Genomic DNA, 18360 nt, shown 5'->3' with positions numbered 1-18360 from the left:
TGTAAGTATTTCTCTTAGAATTAACAGTTATCAATGCGGAAAATCCAGAGTAAGAATTTTAAAATATCCTGGAAATGAGGTAATTCTTTGGCACACACTAAAAAGTATTTGAATTTGATTGTGACCATTATCACATACAATAATGATTTTATTTACAAACCATTATGTATAAATATTTAGGCGAAAAGTGTCATTTTCAGTAATTGTTTTTCATTAATAGCTTAAACCACCAAATATTGATATATGCTTGCAGTTTTAAACGTAAAACAGTCTGGAACGGTGACAAAACCACTCATGGATCGTTGCAATTGTATTCAAATTACATTCGCCGACAGAGGGAGACGTATACTTATTGGTAATTAATTCAATTGTTTGAGTTAACATAACATAGAGAGGTAATCTTGTCACCTACACTATAAACATATTATATTCAACAAATACAGACGTAATGCAACCACCCAAATGTAGTTGGGAAAGTAGAAATCTAACCGGGAGCAGGACAAATTACATTTATATGTTAATTGATGTAATTAATTAATTAAAAAAATATACATTTTTACGAATACCATGAGAAAAAAGAATGAAAATAGATAGTGGTACCAATACAACATTCATTTTTGCAATTGTGTTTAGTTTCTATGGTAGGTCCAATGTTCAGGTGGGGTCATGCGGTGGAGCAAGCCGAATGCTTTATTCCATTCCGAATGCCCAAACCCGATTCTACGAATGCAAGCGTTCAAACAAGAATTGTGTACAGTGTTCAAAGTCATCAAAGTGTCATGATATCAAGAGTCAAGCAGTAGTTTACTGCACCAACTATACATCCGCTTTTCGTGCTTTCTAAGGAACGCTCACTGGCCCGGAAGCGACAGAGTCGGTGCTAGACTTTCTACGAAGAGGCTGCTTCTGTCCCTTCTTTGAATTCTTTCTAGTCGGTTTACCGCTAACACTTTCAGATTTGGGTCTAAATGCCGGAGTGTCTTCTTTTTCAGTAATGTCGCCCAAGCTCGTTGTATCTTTTGAAAGGATGGAATATGATTTCGCGAGAGGTTTAAGACTCTCATTATCTTCGCCTTTGCTCGTTTTTCGCTCCTTTAAGGAACCGCCACGACGGGACCACTTTCGAATTCTAGGTGACAATGCGCTGTCATCCCCGGAAGTGTTTCTTTTTCGTTCTTTCAGTGAATTGTTTCTCGAATGTAGAATCGGCGACGAGCTTCCAGAATTAATTGGAGAATCATCGGAAACTCGCGACTCACAACTAGCTTTTCGCATCAACTTCCGGTGAGATTGTTCATTTACTGATCTGCGCATGCGCCGCACTGACGATATTGCGTCAGGACTTGCAAGCCAATTGCCGATAGCGTGTTGATCACGTGATATACTTGACGTAGACGCGGATATCTGTTGTTCGGATATATTGGAAGCTGGGTTTCCGGAAGTTCTCACTGTAAGTAATGAGTCTTGAACGTCTTCATATTCAATAGACTTTCGTCGTGACCAACTTGAACCTGTGAAAAATTAAAACACAACTTGTTTTCGGCATAGTTCGTATCTAGTGTTTGATTAGTTCAAAATATAAATAAAAATAGTTAACAATCATAATCATCAAAATCATCATCATCATCATCATCATCATCATCATCATCATCATCATCATCATCACCATCTGCAACATCATCATCATCATCATCATTATATCATCATCATCATCATCATCATCATCATTATCATCAACATCATCATCATCATCATCATCATCATCATCATCATCATCATCATCTGCAACATCATCATCTTCACCATATTCAGACGCAGCAGAAGCAGCAGCAGAAGCTGCATCATCAGCAACAACAAAACAGCAACATCTACACACACTACCAAGTTCAGTATACTTTAGCTTGACAAGAGGTCATACGTACTGTGTGATACCGGTCTTCCAGAAATTCCGGACTGTTTTCTTGTCGGCGGGCCTCCGAATCGTGGTATGATAGTGACGGGATAAGGGTTGGCGACCACCTCCACCTCATGTTCAACTTCCGTCTCCCCGCCGGCCCGAAACCCGCCATCCACCTCATCAAAATATTGTGAGTCTGTGGTATTAGAAGAATCAAATATAGAATTATATCATAATGGGCAAATCTAAAACTTACCAAACACTGCTTTGCATACTTAGGCGAGCTACCCGTATATAAATAAGTACATCGAGTCGACAAAATTGCCCGGATTTGCAGATCATATGTGAGTACATGAATTTGATTTTATGTCTGTGCTAGACACTAAAAATTATGCTCTGTCCGATGAGATATATATATATATATATATTTCAAATTCACCGTACATTTATTTTCGTAAACAGTGAGAGATTATTGATTTTAATTAGGTTAATCGGTACATTTTAACAGATGCTGGATAATACAAGTTAGTTCAAAGGTTATAAGTACTCATTTATCAAGTATAAGCAACACCCTTTATATACAGGGGCGAATACAGGATTTGACGTTAGAGGGGACGTAACTTAGGGACGCACATTTTGATGAGCGCCCCTCTCTCCGAACAGAAATTCATAGGTGTTTGCAGGGGCGTTGGGGGGGGGGGAGTACTCGCTAATTGAAAATTTTGTCAATTTCTGGTCCGGAAAGGTGCATTTTGGGCGTGGATGGGGGGGGGGGCGTATGCTCACCCTCCCTTGGACCCGCTAGTGATCCATTACTAAAGGTTTTAATGGAATCTGGTCAATTCTTCACTATTTGTAATAACTGTGCTGGTACAATCGTATAAGGCTGTAAACATAAATACTTTCAGTTTTAAGACCTTTGCCATAAAAGTTCACGTTAGATCAAATGACTAAATTGATCAAATCGATCTACAATTAAAAGTATCGCGTTTCTAATAGACCGATATTGGTCTCTTTGTTATTTTGTTATCTTATAATCAAAGATAAGTTTAATGTATTAAGTTACATTTACATTTAATTTGAATGTTTTACATTTCTTTCTGTAACATTCATACCCATGTGCCAATTTTTAATTAGTAAACTAGAGGAAAGAGTGTTTCAATATGTAATTAGAGGCTAGAATTAACCTTTGTAGATCTACAAGATATCTTCACAACTGTTATCAAATGGTCTTTAACATAAATGTTCCTTTAAATATTTCCATTTGTTCTTGGTTGTGCAAATTGCATTTAAAACTATTTATGGTCATTCTTTTAAGCTACAAGTAATAAGTCGTGGCGATGATATAGAAAAGTTCACACAACGCCTGGACGCTACGGTAATTCATGTGTATAAACTTATAGATAAAATAAAGCACAACTACAATTGTCGTTCATGTTACTCATTGACAATAAGCCATTCGTCACACAGCCATCATGGCAAAAAGGTGTTAAGTTACAATTAAACTTATTTACTTACCTCGTCCATTTTCCCCAAAACAAGTATATGTCTCATGAAAACCGCCATGTTCTCCCGCCTCCCCCGCGTTGCCATGGTGACCGGACTGCTCGATGCTAAGGCGCGTGAGCAGCGTGCGCATCTCCTCCTCATCCCGCGTGCTTTGTCGCACGAACGCACGTCTCTGGTTCTCTAAGCGTCTGGATGTCTTGACAAGCGCGGCGTTTTCGAGCGCGTTCCGGAGCACCATATCTTTGATGTGGCTTCTTTCTAGTGGGCCACCGTCGTGTCTTCTCGCGTCGTCTGTAGACATCTCGCTATATGCGACCAAAGTCGGGCGCCAAGTACAATTTCGAATATTTCTGCGATATTTGGAAAGACTCTCTACGATACCTTTGTCTGCGTATTAACCGCGCTCTTTCCTTGGATTGTTCGTATTTTTATATGATTATTATTATTATTATTATTATTATTATTATTATTATTATTATTATAAAGCAATTCTTAGATACTGGCAGAGAGTCGCAAAATCGTAGAAACACCCGCTTTCCCATTTAATGCCATATTTTTTCTTAAACACAAAATATACTAATTATTTCATTCATTTTCCTCCGAACACATTACTATTCACCAAGTTCTGTTCTTTTTCATTTTAAGAAAGTCGACAATTGTTATGGCATAACCAATTTGTATCTAACGCAAAAGAATGCAATTTTGAGTTTTTTTATGTCGTTGGTTTAATGTAATACTTTCGTTCGTAAACATCCAAGTGTATACAACAATGGAACGATGTTCTGTTTGTACGAAGCTTGATACATTTAATCCAATAATGAAGAAATTTGATGACTAAATTACACTGCCTTCAATAACCTGTCAATATGTAGCTTGTCACGTTTCAAGATACGGGAAACATTTTCTTGTTATTAACATTCGATTGCAAATGACGCTTTGTGTCAAGTTTGAACAAACCCCCAAAAAATATTTACAGAAGTCATACTCTCCTATGTTTTCTGTTCTTGAAGCAGCATCAAACACAACGCCTTTATGGCTTCCGAATATTTCATTATTTCACCAAGGTCCAAACCGAAGATCAAGGGAAAGCACAAACAGTAGCAAACAAACAAAGCTATGAAAGCACATGTTAAGTGTCCATTAAATCCAAATTAAAACAGTGTAGTCCAGCTTTTATGTGAGTCGCATTAAACTTAAGCGAGCTTTTTGATTACCAATACATGCGTAGTTCAAACAATTGTTTACTGACAAACAACGAAGATTGGAAAGTGAAAATGTAATACGACACTTCTCCATTTCCCTCCAAATATGACTGCTTGATAAGATATCACTTAATTTATGCGTTTCACGAGCTTATGTTAATTAGTTGGCTGTATGATACTTCTTATTTCAGAAACAATCAGATTTGAAAGTGTGTTAACTGTCATTTTTTAAAAAAATGATACGACTGAGATATGCACATATCATATGTAGATTGAAGTAAAGTTTTGAATTATGTAAATTCTGTAATTATGGTAAACCGTAGAACTTATAGGCCCCAAAAGTTTGATATATTGAAAGTGAATGTTCTTACATGTGAATGTATACGACAATATATTCTTATTCTTGGATGATTTTCAATAGTAATATTTCCAGTTCATCCTTTATATTTCAAGCATATAAGTTGCTCACTGGATTGTATAATTGTAATGTTGATATATTTATATGTAAATGTAATACCAGCAACTGTTAAAGCTGCACTCTCACAGATATACCATTTTACAACTTTTTAATTTTTTGTCTTGGAAAGAGCAAATTTTTGCGTAAATATCTGAAAACCAATGATACAAGATTGCTGACGAAAAATCAGATCGTAGATTATTACATTTCCGTTCGAAAATTAATGTTTTATGGCTTAAACCGTTACTAACGATTTAAGAAATATACATGAAACATCAATATTTGAACTTAAATATAGAAATCCGCGATCTTATTTTTTGTCAGCAGTCTTACATTAATGGTGGCCATGGATTTTCGCAAAAATGGCAAAAAGACAAAACATAAAAAAAGTTGTCAAAACGTTCAATCTGTGAGAGTGCAGCTTTAAGTTTACGGGTAACAAAATATTTCTGCTCTGTTCTGTACTATGTTCAATATGGAAATTTAATTCATTCCATTGCATGAAAGTTAAATGTTCATAGAGAAGATGTAGGGAAAACTAGTATGTAAGTCATTGTGTCATTCCATGTTTGTATAAGTACATGCACGATGCCGAGGCAATAGTAAAGCAAACAAAAACAAATACAAAAAAACCCACAAAAAAAACACAGTTGCATGCAAGGATGTTTCTTTATTAACAAATACATCGAAACAACTTAATAAATAAATGTTTCAAAGATTAGCTAGCAACAGCTTAAGACTCATATAGACATCAGGGAGCAAATAAAACAGTTCATACACCTACATATAATAACAACAAAGTATTAAAAGCAAAATACACATATCATCTATTAATATTTTAACTGAACCAAAATTCCTATCGTGTACTATATAACCCTCAAACATAAATTTGCTAATTATACAAACATTGTCTGAAGCTATGGGAGAACCATGATGTAAATTCAGCAGGGAAAAGATGATTCAGATACAATGTTTTCTGTACTTTATAAGGGGATGCCATGGATATTATTGTATGAGGCCGAAGGTATCTCGCAAGCTGCTGATCATGCTGTTAGCATTGCAACATTTCGTTTTCTTTAAAGCTGCACTCTCACAGATTGAACGTTTTGACAACTTTTTTATTTTTTGTCTTGGAACGAGCAAAACTTAGCGAAAATTCATGGAGACCAGAGATATAAGGATGTTGACAAAAATTAGATCGCAGATTCAAAAATTGATGTTTTATGCATTTTCTTAAATTCACGATCTGATTATCCTGTCAACAATCTTAAATCACTGGCTTGCAGATATAAACGCAAAAAAATGCTCTTTCAAAAAAAAAAAAAAAAGTGTCAAAATCTGTTAGAGTGCAGCTTTAAGTTCATATTGTCTTTTTTCAACCGCCTTTCGTGGCTTAAAATGAAGTATTCGACTGTAAAGATTCTCGAACTTCTTTAGAATGATCTGTTCTCCAACTGTCAGTTAGCATATTTGTAAACGGTTTGGTATTAAAAAATGCTATGTACATCATATTTATGAATCGCACCACGCTCTTTAATACAACATGATGAGAAATGATTACTTTTACTTGTTTACCCGTTTAGTATGACTTGATCTAAATATTCAGTCAATGGTGACGGGTAACCTTACTTAAATTTAAACTTTTATCCTTTCATGTGTGTATATAGTGAAATTAGTGTTCGCGTTTACTAAATTATACTACAAACTTAAAAATGGTTCCTTCTATTTGTATATTTATGACAGGTGTTTGTTTCTGGATTACGTATTTATCAGGTTTGTCCACGTATTAATTTATTGCTATTTGATGTGTAATAAATACGTACAATCGCTTGCCTTATAAAATGAAAGAAGAAAACCGCTTAATATTCGAGAGGTGTACGTGTACACTAGTGTGTGTGTTCTACGTTACGCAGTCGTGTGTACATTGTAAAAGTTTAGAATTACATGTATAATAGCATGACGAAAGTGAATTTTGCGACAACAGGGATAAACAAGCACAAGTTCAAATATAAATGCAAACGCGTTTAAAGGCCTTTCACAGTGCCGAAGTGGGTGGGGAAGTCCGAAATTTAAATGTTTTAAAAGTTTATGTTTTATCTATATATTTGTATATTTATGACAGGTGTTTGTTTCTGGATTACGTATTTATCAGGTTTGTCCACGTATTAATTTATTGCTATTTGATGTGTAATAAATGCGTACGATCCCTTGCCTTATCAAATGAAAGAAGAAAACCGCTTAATATTCGAGAGGTGTACGTGTACACTAGTGTGTGTGTTCTACGTCACGCAGTCGTGTGTACATTGTAAAAGTTTAGAATTACATGTATAATAGCATGACGAAAGTGAATTTTGCGACAACAGGGATAAACAAGCACAAGTTCAAATATAAATGCAAACGCGTTTAAAGGCCTTTCACAGTGCCGAAGTGGGTGGGGAAGTCCAAAATTTAAATGTTTTAAAAGTTTATGTTTTATCTAGTTTTGAGGAACAATTTTTTCAGGAGTCGAACATACATCCTTTGTAACGTGTTTTGGGGCAATAAGGATATGAGATTTGGGATAAAAAAATCATTTGCATTTTTTTCCAGAAAAGTATGTCGACAATATAATTATGTTTTTTGTGTCAAAATGTCCAAGACTACCCAATCAACAATGTATTGTGGCTTCTTGGTGATAAGTGGAAAGATATTCAATAAAGTACTGAAAATAGTTGATTATATTTACTTTTTAAAATAGGCTAGCTGCAACACCAAAAAGCTAAACGACATTGTTGATTCGGAAGTATTAACTATTTGTAAACATATTCATTTTGTATAAAGAAAAAATGCCAATGCTTTTTTATTGAAAATCTGATAAAATACTATTTTGTAAGTTTAAATTTCTTACTTCGCCTATACATGACGCACTACATGTATGTGTTCTGCTTGCTGAATATGTAATCTAAAACTAATTAAACCATGAAACATTTAGAATATTTATGTTTTGGTCCTTTAATCGACTTCTGCACTGTGGACTGCCTTAAACTGCACTGCAACCTTTACATGTACATGCACATGTATCAACACTTACAAGTTCACTTAAACCTCGTGTTTCACCCCCTCCCAAGTTGATGACGGAACGGACATCTGGGTTCTACCTACCAACAATTCAATATTGCCCTATTCGATATCTTCAATATTTCCATAAAACATGCTATTCTATTAAAAAAATATCAACACTAGTTGTATTATATAATTTTAGTCATACAAGCAATCGTGCTACAAGACAACCTTGCGATTTATCTCGAAAATGGCAACGAGGCTCCTAGTACCGTTAACGTGATAGAAGGTACGGCGGTGAATTTGAGTTGCCATTCACCCCTTGACCAAATCAAGTACTCTTTGGCAAAAGACGGCGATCCTTTATTTACAGTTGACGGAGCCTTTCTCGTGTTTACGAGCATACAACGTCGGTTTAATGGTCGGTATACGTGTACTGCACGCAACATCGGCACAGCTGAAAGCGCCACAATCTCAGTCGACCTCAGTGTTATATGTAAGTAACACGTATACCAGAATATGCAATGGTTTTGGGCCCATTTATTGGCGATCGCATGAAGAACAAACAAACAAAGTATTTCATATCCACAGTGCGCTTGCAAATAAATGAATACGGAACATTATATACCACTATTTGCATCACGTATATTTAATCTACGATATTTTAGACACTGATACAAAGTTAAAGGACTTTTAAAGTCAAAACATTGATATTATCGTAAAATAAATTGAATATGTTATAAAATATTTATGTAATTCAATAAATTAATTGGTTTACACGTTAAATGATCATATGGCGTGTAAGTATAACTCTTACAAAACATTCTTGTAAATTAATCTCCAACTGACGAAATAAGTTTAATTCAAGCAATTTTTTGGTGGTGGAATTGTTTTTGTCGCAAAAAAGTTATCACTGTACGTGAAGCTCAGTTGGTAAAGCGTCTGAATTGCAAGCAACCCCCTGACTGGTCACATATTTTTCTGAACCTGTGGCATTGGGCGCCCAACATGTTGCATTGACAAGTGTCCAGTACATGAGAGGGACTTACGACCTGGGTGATATCGAAACACACCCTGGTCATGTATGTTTCTTTTTTGGAACTCGGTGTCAAATCCACCACAGAGGGGATGCATGTCACAGAACTGTCTCATACAAATCACAGTATGCAGTTATCAAGGCCGGTTAGCTACGTTGGTAGATGTCCTGACTTGCAATCAGGCTGTCCCGGGTTCGATCCCCGAACTGGCCGCATAACATTTTTAGCCTGTGACAAGCTATGTATTTGCTAAAAATAGATACGATATCATTAAATTAATAAACCCGAATTTGTTACTTAAGATCCACCCTCGAGACCAGTTATCTCCGGTCCAGATATTGTCGTTTTGGGAGAGTCGTTTACCTTATTCTGCTATGCAGACAGTATTCCTTTACCAAACTACTACTGGAAGGTAGCGACCCATACCGTGGACGTCATAGAGGCGAGAGGACGGGTTTATAAGTACACACAGTCTGCTAGTACTTATTCCATTTGGCGAGTTTGTTACGCAGAGGTGACACTTTTCCCCACCGTTGGAGCACAGCAACACCATTCCATCTTTGAAAAAAAGAATATGATTGTTCAAGGTATTTGTCTCGTCCGTAAATGTATAACGTATAAGATATGTTTAATTGTTAACTGTTGCAATGATATAGTCTATTATTATACCTCACTTCTATAGAACATATAGTTAAAACGCCAGGGCAATATTTTCGACTATCACCCCGCACTATCACCCTCTGCCGCACTGTCACCCTCTGACGTCATGAAATTGAAAATACGCTACAAATACGCCGCCATGTTGGATTTGTATGTGAAAAAATATGATTAATATAAAAATGGCGTTGCAACCTTAAAATACACTAATTATAAAACCTCACTTCTATAGAACATATGACATTGGCAATACGGTACGAATACGGGATTTAGTGATAGTATTTTACTTAAAGTCTGTATCACCTGAGCGCTTTGTTTACCAGCCGACAATTCTTGCCAAAATGGCAGCAAGATTCGCAGCTGTCAGTGAAAATGGTATTTTTAGTCTTTAAAATACTACAGTTTTTGTTCGGTATAATAAAATAGATATTGACTGCCTTGAGGGTGACAGTGCATATTGTCAACCTTCGGAAAACACTGTCAACCTCGGCTTCGCCTCGGTCGACAGTATTTACCTCAGGTTGACAATATGCACTGTCACCCTCAAGGCAGTCAATATTTATATATGAGCGTATGTGAAAATAAACGATCGTTACACATAACATTGTCACGACCGAGCACACGCCAAGTTTAAGGGGGTATTACCGATCCATTATTCGGCCAGTCTATCGGTTTGGCGGGCGTTTCAAAAAGTAATAGTTTTGGTACACATTTCTATAATCAAACCGAATTCACTTTAATAAAAATAAAGTTTGAATTATTATTCCTTTACACATAACATATATAAACATGAAGTGATAAATAAACGTCTTACATTGATTTATACATAAAAATTACTGGCATTATCCTTGGGTGGAATTCGATTTTGTTTTTAATTTGATATAAGAACGATGTAGCTAATCGGATTGCGTGATATAGATGATGGACCTATACAATGAATGCAGTTAGTGATGTATGACCATAATAATAAATTAAGTTGCATTTTGAATACAACCCCTGATCAAGTCCAATCCGTTGTGTAAACGACAATAAAGAAATGTGAATAAATTTCCATGAGATTTTCAGTTTTTGAAAAAAAACACGTTATATTTTCTTTGTCGATAATTTTTTGAGCTAAAGGTTATCTTTCATTTATGTTGTGCTCTCAATAAACAAACAGAGAAAACCGGCATCTGGTCTCTACCGGAGGACGTGCGGTCAGTTGTCGGTAAGACCGTAGATGTCGAATGCAAGGTAGCTGGTGCCCCTGCACCTCAAGTTTGGTGGACAAAGGCAGGGAACTCAAGTTTTGCATACCAGGGTGGGAGGCTCTTCATACAGAACGTTCAGGTACATTGAGGGAGAAATATATACACCATACAAATAAGACAAACATATCTCCCACTCCAGATAAGAATATCCAAATATATGACCATGCTGGAAATCCTTTTCTCCCACCTCAGATAGGTAGATCCAATAATTTAACCATGCTAGAAATTCTTATCTTGCCCACGGGCGAAGATAAAATGCTCGTATGGAACTCCTTTTAATGGTCGCCACATTGTAATTACCTCCCTTGTTGAAGACTGTCGTAGGTAGCATCATGGAAACCTTGCTTTGTGGCAATATTTAGGTCGCTAATTGATTATTTCTCGCTTCAAATGTCACTATAAAACAGTTTTCGCGCACATTTCAAGAAGTAATGCCTCACTCTGTTCAGAACTATTTAAATATCGATTTGACTGTTAACATAACCCGAAAAACTGCGCGCATATCCATGACAACCACGAATTATCACATATCCATACGCTTTTATTTTCACTTAGCACAAAAGAGTTCCAGCAAAAAAATACATTTTTTTCTTAATTTTGTTTAACTGAGGTGGGAGAAAAAGCATCTGCCGTAGCCGCTCGTGTAAGATAGGTTCATCCCGACCCTCGAGCAGGGTGTTTTGCGGAAACTCGGTAAACCTTGTATCCGCAAAACACCCTACGCTCGGGTCGGAATGAACCTATCTTACACTCTCGGCCATGGAAAATACTTATATTCTAGCACACCGGATAGGCATTTCCGTTGAATTCAGCCGTGCTGGAAAATTTCATCTGGCACCCCCCTATGCCAAAAGAGTTCCAGCGGAAAAAATATATGTTAACTTTATTTTGTTTAATTGAGGTGGGAGAGAAAGCATCTACCATGGCCGGTCGTGTAAGATAGGTTCATCCCAACCCTATACTCAAATATAAATTGTTTTGAAAATTTAACATTTCAGGCATACGATGCTGGTATGTATACTTGCAATGCCCAAAATACAATGACGCCTTCTGGTCAGGAAAGTCGCGATACCAGGGACTCCAGAGATTTTGTACTAAATGTGGAAAGTATGTTCTATATTACCTATGGTTTATCATTGCATCTCAGTTAACTGTATATGATAATTTTTCTGTCTTCTTCCGCTAAATACTCTCAATTTAGATACATTTCACTTTCATTTTCACTTTAAAGAAATATGTTTGCGTTTTCAGATCCAGTCTTTCCGGGTGACTGCGCGGAATGTTTCAATCCAGGTATTTTTGTTAACCTTGATTTACTCTTTTGCATGATAAATTTTATAAATTTCCTTCGAAGTAATACAATTTCAATTTAATTTTAGACCTGACTTTCAAAATAACTACGACGACACCATCAAACACTGTCACCTCGGCGACAGTTGCTTGTCCCTCTGTTGCAAACCAAGGACTAATAGTTGCTACTGTAATTGGCTGGCTGCTTGCTGCAACCCTGTTTGCTATCGGTCTTTTGTTCTTCCTACGTTATCGGCAGTCGTCAACTATTACAAAGACAGCTGAGCAAGGTAAAAATATTGCCTTCAAAGTATAGTAACTAAGTGATGCAATTGAAATATATTTTCTCAAAACAATAATATATTTGGATTTCTCATTTTAAGTTTGAGATATGGCCTACAATGTTTAGTCTACTGATATTACATGCACATGCATGTTCCCTCAAATAAAACAAAATAATTTTGGTGAACACAAGCAAAGCCTTTTCAAGAACGCTGCCATGTTATTATGCTAAGATCCAATATTGATGTTAACTTTAATATAGTTTGTATGCACCTAATAACATAAAAGAAGATCCGTCGAATTCACCTTTACAGAATCGTCAAAAGCACATGCGAAGAATGACATTCATTCGTTGGCTCACCCAAGGTAAACTACTTATGCATATTTCGAGAGGATGAAGTCTGTTAGGTTATATGTGAAAAAAATGTTATTTTGTCCAAGACCGTCCGCAAACCATGTCTTTTAGAAATATTACGTTATTACGTATTATACCTGTAAGCGTTATGACCATAACATGTATTTTGTAACTATTTTGGCAACCTGTCCACTGCAAAATACAGTTCTAAATATACATAAACATTGTTCATTTTATGGATTATTAGCATGGATAGACAGCTTCCTGTCCCGCCCTACAATCGCATGGAGCCGGAAATGGTCGCAGACTCACCTTATACAGAGTTATATGGTAAATTTGGATGACAATTAAATTATATGCTCAATTAACACGCACTGTATGCTCTCATAATTATATATTTTTTTAATGATTAGACTATCATCACAACCATGACCACCACAACCTCCACAAACACCACCATCACTACCACCAACAATGGCAATATCAAAATCACCACCACAAACACCATCGCCACAACAACAACAACAATATCATCATCATCATCACCGCAAACACAAGCACCACCAACACAACAACAACAACAACAACAACAACAACAACAACAACAACAACAACAACACAACCATAACAACAAAATGAAAACATAGTCCTCATGATTCTGCAGTGTGTATGTCGCACCTATTCAAAATGCCCTCATTCTGATAAGTAATGCTGAATAAAATGTATTGATCAATTTTACTGATTCCCATGGCATAAATATCTATTTACATATCTGACAAATATAGTTTACATAGAAGAAGGAATATCCAAGGATAACCGTGGGTACCTTGTCAGTTTACTAGATATACGGAATATTTGATTGGGTGATTTAAAGAGTGTTTTAGAAACGAGCGTACTAAAAAGTCGTCGACTACAAGGAAATCAAAGTATAATGTGACCGTAACCTTGGTGTCTTATAGCAGCTAATTGGTACTGGCGTAAAGATTTTTTGTTCAATATAGACCGACAGACATTTTATTGACATTCATAATATACATCTGCAACTATTATACAATAGGTTGGTATGGCTTGGATTTTAAATATAAGGTAATCATGAAAATTACTCAATGATCTTGCCATTCTTTATAAACTTTCCAAGAATATTCACGAGTGAAACCAAAACATTATATATGGGTTCAAAGCAAGCACTTTCCACGAATACTCAGACACATTAAACTAAAAGTGAGAAACCTGTATGGTTGCTATGAAAGAATGGTATTAAACTATAAATATTGCAATAAACAAGTTCATGTCTTTAAAATATGCCAAAAAGAAGAAAGGCTTTCTTTTCGTAAACTGTAAATAGAGGTATTATAAGCATACTATCAGTAAGACAACAAAAGTGTTGTGCTGCTATTTATATCGAATATTATTTTATGTTATTGACTTTTAAACAATATTTTTTAAGTGTTTCTTTCGTCCACAGCGGACCACTACACTGAGCCGATCTCTGATCAGAACAGTCCAGACTACCTCACGAGTATGCAAACTTAAAAAAATATACGATAACAAAGTAAAAAATTAGTGTAAGAAAACAATCTCACTGTTATCCTTTTAAAACCATTGTGTTTTTGGACTATAAAAAGTGAAGTAAAATGCTTTTGGTTTAAGTATATCTTACTGAGGTAGACAACATGTTAATGTTAAAACATTTTTTATATCCAGGTGTGTAACGACAGAAATTACGTACTTATGTTCCTCTCGTAAGTATTTTCGAGACTATAAACGTATAAGGCATAATAGCGTAACGTCAATCAAATAATAATGACAAATTCTTATATCAATTACGTTTCCAATACTCACTTGTATGAATTAAAATAATAATAGTTCTGATCAAAGTCAGATAATGTATCATGCAAAAGATGTCCCAACTTAAATTGTTTTCACCGCTGTGATAACTTTTCCTGAAAATATGACGAGACCTATTTAACACAAAACAAGCACTCTTGAGGCATCTGCTTTAATGATAATGATGTATCATGTCATTTCAATTTCAGTGCCTTGATTCTTCGTCTGGACAGTCAACTGAGCAAGAGTCTTTCGATATTGATAATTGATTCAAATATTTGTGAGCATGAACATATTGAACAAGAATATGAAAGGACTATCTTCTGAAAGTCCATTGAAAGTGTTCCGTTAAAGTTTTCAGTGATATATATACAGTATGTTTGTTGATTTCAGTGAAAGTATCGTATTTTATTTCACCCCAGTCCATCGTAAAAAAACTATTTTCGCGAGTGGCAGCCATTCATGAAAATATACTTTTTTCTATGACAACTAATGACAATACGAACTTGCACTGAAATCATATTTTATTTCATGCTTTTTTACGCACTATCTTTATTAATAAGGGATTAAAAATGGCGGCAGGTGGTCAGACCTTTTTCTACCTGGGCTGAAAAATTCAAGTTTTAGTGATAATCTTAACAGTTTGCTCATTATTTGAGGATAAAACGGATTTACAATTTATTAAGTAACTAGAGCTAGTATTTTGGAGTGTTTTATTGTTTTTGGATCTTTAAAAATGGAGAACATTGTCACTCATAACCGGTTTGAAGTATTAGATACGCGGGAATGTCCAAACAAAGAGACATCAATAAGTTCAAGCACTTCAAGGGAAGACTTTGTTCATGGGTCATTGGACAGCAAGTTGTTACATATGTTCGATGAGCTGAGGTTCATCAGGAACGAGCAAGTACACACTAGTATAACACTACATTCCTTCCAACAAAACATTACAGGTGTAAATGATAAACTTAATCAAGTGATTCGTGCGACAAATTCACAAACGGACGTTTTGAAAACTTTAGCCTACAAATCTATCGACCTAGAGGCAAGGTCTAGGAGAAATAATCTTATATTCCGTGGCTTTGTAGAAAATCCTGGTGAGAATTGTGTCCAAATCGTCCGAGATTTTCTTCACAATAGACTGTCTATAGACGCGAGGAATATCTACATCGCACGCGCCCAAAACAGGCGTTTCCAGAGTAGGCCCGTTATAGCAAATTTCCGAGACTATGGGGATATTGACCATGTGATGGGCAATGTTCGTCTTCTTAAAGGCACTCCCTTTTCCATAGACATGGATTTTCCCCGCGAGATACAGGAAGCGCGCAGCCGCCTGTGGCCTCATCTTAAAGATACCAAGAGGGAATATCCAAGATCTAGGGCGCAGATCGTATATCCTGCAAAACTAATTCATGATGGGCAGATCGTACGTGACGAGTTTCCTGATTGGAATCGCTTAGTTGGGGCAAACCGGATAGTGTCATTGAATGATATTGGTCACATAAGTAACCCGCGCATAAATCGGTCGGCACTAAATGACACTTCCGACTGTCCGGTGGCGGCCCATCCTGTTGATAGTGATAGTGATACCCCCGCTCAAGTTGGGTCTCTACTTCCGGTATCTACGCACGAACCTTCTAGTGTCGAACCCATGATAATTACGTCTCAAGACAGCTCCCAATCGTGCGATTCACAGCAGACAGACACCATCACCACGGACACACAGGCGAGTGTGGCCACCAGACAGCAGCTCAGGGTACCCATGGAGACCGTCATCACACCAGCTAAGTTTGTTGTACCAAAGCCTGTTGGTCATGGCATGGCCGCACCACAGATTCCAGCACCGGTAAGGAAATCCACTTGTGAAACTGAACTAAAAACTGTGCATTGTGACGAAGGAAATCCATTATTAAATAGTGACATAGACACCCCTACGCGAGGCAGATCCCGTACCCCCGTGCTGTAGCTAGGTCCGAAAAATGGTCTTAATCTGCGAAACCTTATAAAAAGCTAAGTGTCAGTAGATCTCGAGATAATGACAATAGCCAGGTTTTACCCACTTCTAAAAATACACCCGGTGTTGACAGCGGTGGTCAACCAGCGGAACGTGATCAGCCGATCACCGCATAGTGTACTGACGAGAAGGTCACGCTGAGATGTACGCTGTTAAATGTACAGGGTCTCACTAGCAGACGAACGAATAAGTTACACTCTACTGAGTTGATAAATATTTTTCAATCAAATGATATAATTCTTTTGACGGAAACCTGGACTAATGACTTTTCTGATTTACATATTGACAATTTTGAATGTTATGTTTTAAATAGGCATGAACATAAGCAAAATACTAAACGTTCTTCAGGGGGCATAATTGTTTTTTTGAGAAACACTTATGTTACAAATGAAACATTAATATTTACGAGTATTGACGATATTTTATGTATAAAAATCAGAAGTGTGTCGTTGGGTTTAGATAAGGATCTATATTTCTGTTTAACATATGTTGTACCAGAAAATAATAGTCGCCAGAGTTTGATTGAAACTCACACATTCGATCGGTTACTTTCATTTATAACGGATCTTGAAGCTAAGAATGTCAACTCTTTTTATTTTGTGCTTTGTGGTGATTTAAATGCTCATACTTCAGATAGGCCGGATTTTGTCACAGACGATAATTATATTCACTTTAATGATTTGTTACCAAATAATTATATAACTGATGTACCGTTCACACGATGTTCAAAAGATAAAGGGAGGCTAAATAATTATGGATTAATGCTGTTAGATTTATGTAAAGAAACCGGATTAAGTATTTTAAATGGTCGATTTGATAGAGATAAAGAGGGCAATTTTACGCACATTGGAAGTCGGGGTTCAAGTGTTGTAGACTTTGTTTTGACAACACAGAATTTATTTAAGCATGTATCGAGTTTTGTAGTTGAATCACCGAACATACTCTCTGATCATTGTGCTGTTAAATTGTCTTTGCTATTTAACAAACCTATCTCAGTTAACATCATTGAAGATAGAACTCGTAGCTCAGTTAATAGTAAATTCGTTTGGGATTGTGATAAAAGAGATGCATTCTTGCAAAATTTATCAAACCAGGAAACACTAGATAAATTACAATCGTGTAATCAAAGGATACAAGAGGCTAACTCGGCAAATGAAATTGATTTATGTATTTCTGACTTTTCGTCAATTTTATATGATTCAGCAAAACCCTTTAAGCGCAAATGTTATGTGCATTCAGATACAAGTCATAATGAATATGCCACTATTACTTCTGACAAGCCATGGTTTGATGAGGATTGTTATATAAAAAGAAGGAGTTTCTATAGCATGTTAAGTCTGTATAAATTAGATAAATCAGAGGGAAATCGAAAAACTATGGTAATTGCTAGATCTCAATATAAAATATGTGTTCGTCAAAAAAGTTAAATCATGATAAATTACAAACAAAGAGATTAAACGAGTCAAGATTTAAAAATGAAAAAAACATACTGGAATATGTTAAAAGGTTGTGCTTATATCAAGAGTACTAATATTTCAATAGAT

At 36.1% G+C, this 18360-nt stretch overlaps 2 protein-coding genes across 5 annotated transcripts; one reads left to right on the top strand and one right to left on the bottom strand.

Moving 5' to 3' along the window:
* Positions 1–41: 41 nt before the first annotated feature.
* Positions 42–4686, bottom strand: LOC128233370 (uncharacterized). The gene is made up of 3 exons (XM_052947017.1): positions 3416–4686; positions 1923–2093; positions 42–1511 (listed from the first exon to the last, which is right to left on the bottom strand). The coding sequence occupies exons 1-3, from the start codon at positions 3705–3707 to the stop codon at positions 841–843; spliced, it is 1134 nt and encodes a 377-aa protein (XP_052802977.1). The 5' UTR covers positions 3708–4686; the 3' UTR covers positions 42–840.
* A 2003-nt stretch (positions 4687–6689) lies between these two features.
* Positions 6690–17254, top strand: LOC128235018 (peroxidasin homolog). Of its 4 annotated transcripts, none has more exons than XM_052949701.1 (12): positions 6690–6838; positions 8478–8600; positions 9444–9728; positions 10958–11127; positions 12047–12155; positions 12300–12341; positions 12428–12628; positions 12935–12986; positions 13223–13305; positions 14441–14494; positions 14680–14717; positions 15012–17254. In XM_052949701.1, the coding sequence occupies exons 1-11, from the start codon at positions 6778–6780 to the stop codon at positions 14685–14687; spliced, it is 1188 nt and encodes a 395-aa protein (XP_052805661.1). In that variant the 5' UTR covers positions 6690–6777; the 3' UTR covers positions 14688–14717; positions 15012–17254. The 4 variants fall into 4 exon arrangements, with proteins under 4 accessions (XP_052805661.1, XP_052805659.1, XP_052805658.1 ...); XM_052949699.1 differs by having other exon boundaries at positions 8307–8600; XM_052949698.1 differs by lacking the exon at positions 6690–6838 and adding an exon at positions 7104–7217 and having other exon boundaries at positions 8307–8600.
* Positions 17255–18360: the final 1106 nt, after the last annotated feature.

This window comes from Mya arenaria, chromosome 5 (genome assembly GCF_026914265.1).
Source record: "Mya arenaria isolate MELC-2E11 chromosome 5, ASM2691426v1".
Taxonomy (NCBI): domain Eukaryota; kingdom Metazoa; phylum Mollusca; class Bivalvia; order Myida; family Myidae; genus Mya; species Mya arenaria.
The sequence above is the reverse complement of the archived record's forward strand: the minus strand, read 5'-3'. Positions and strand labels throughout refer to the sequence as shown.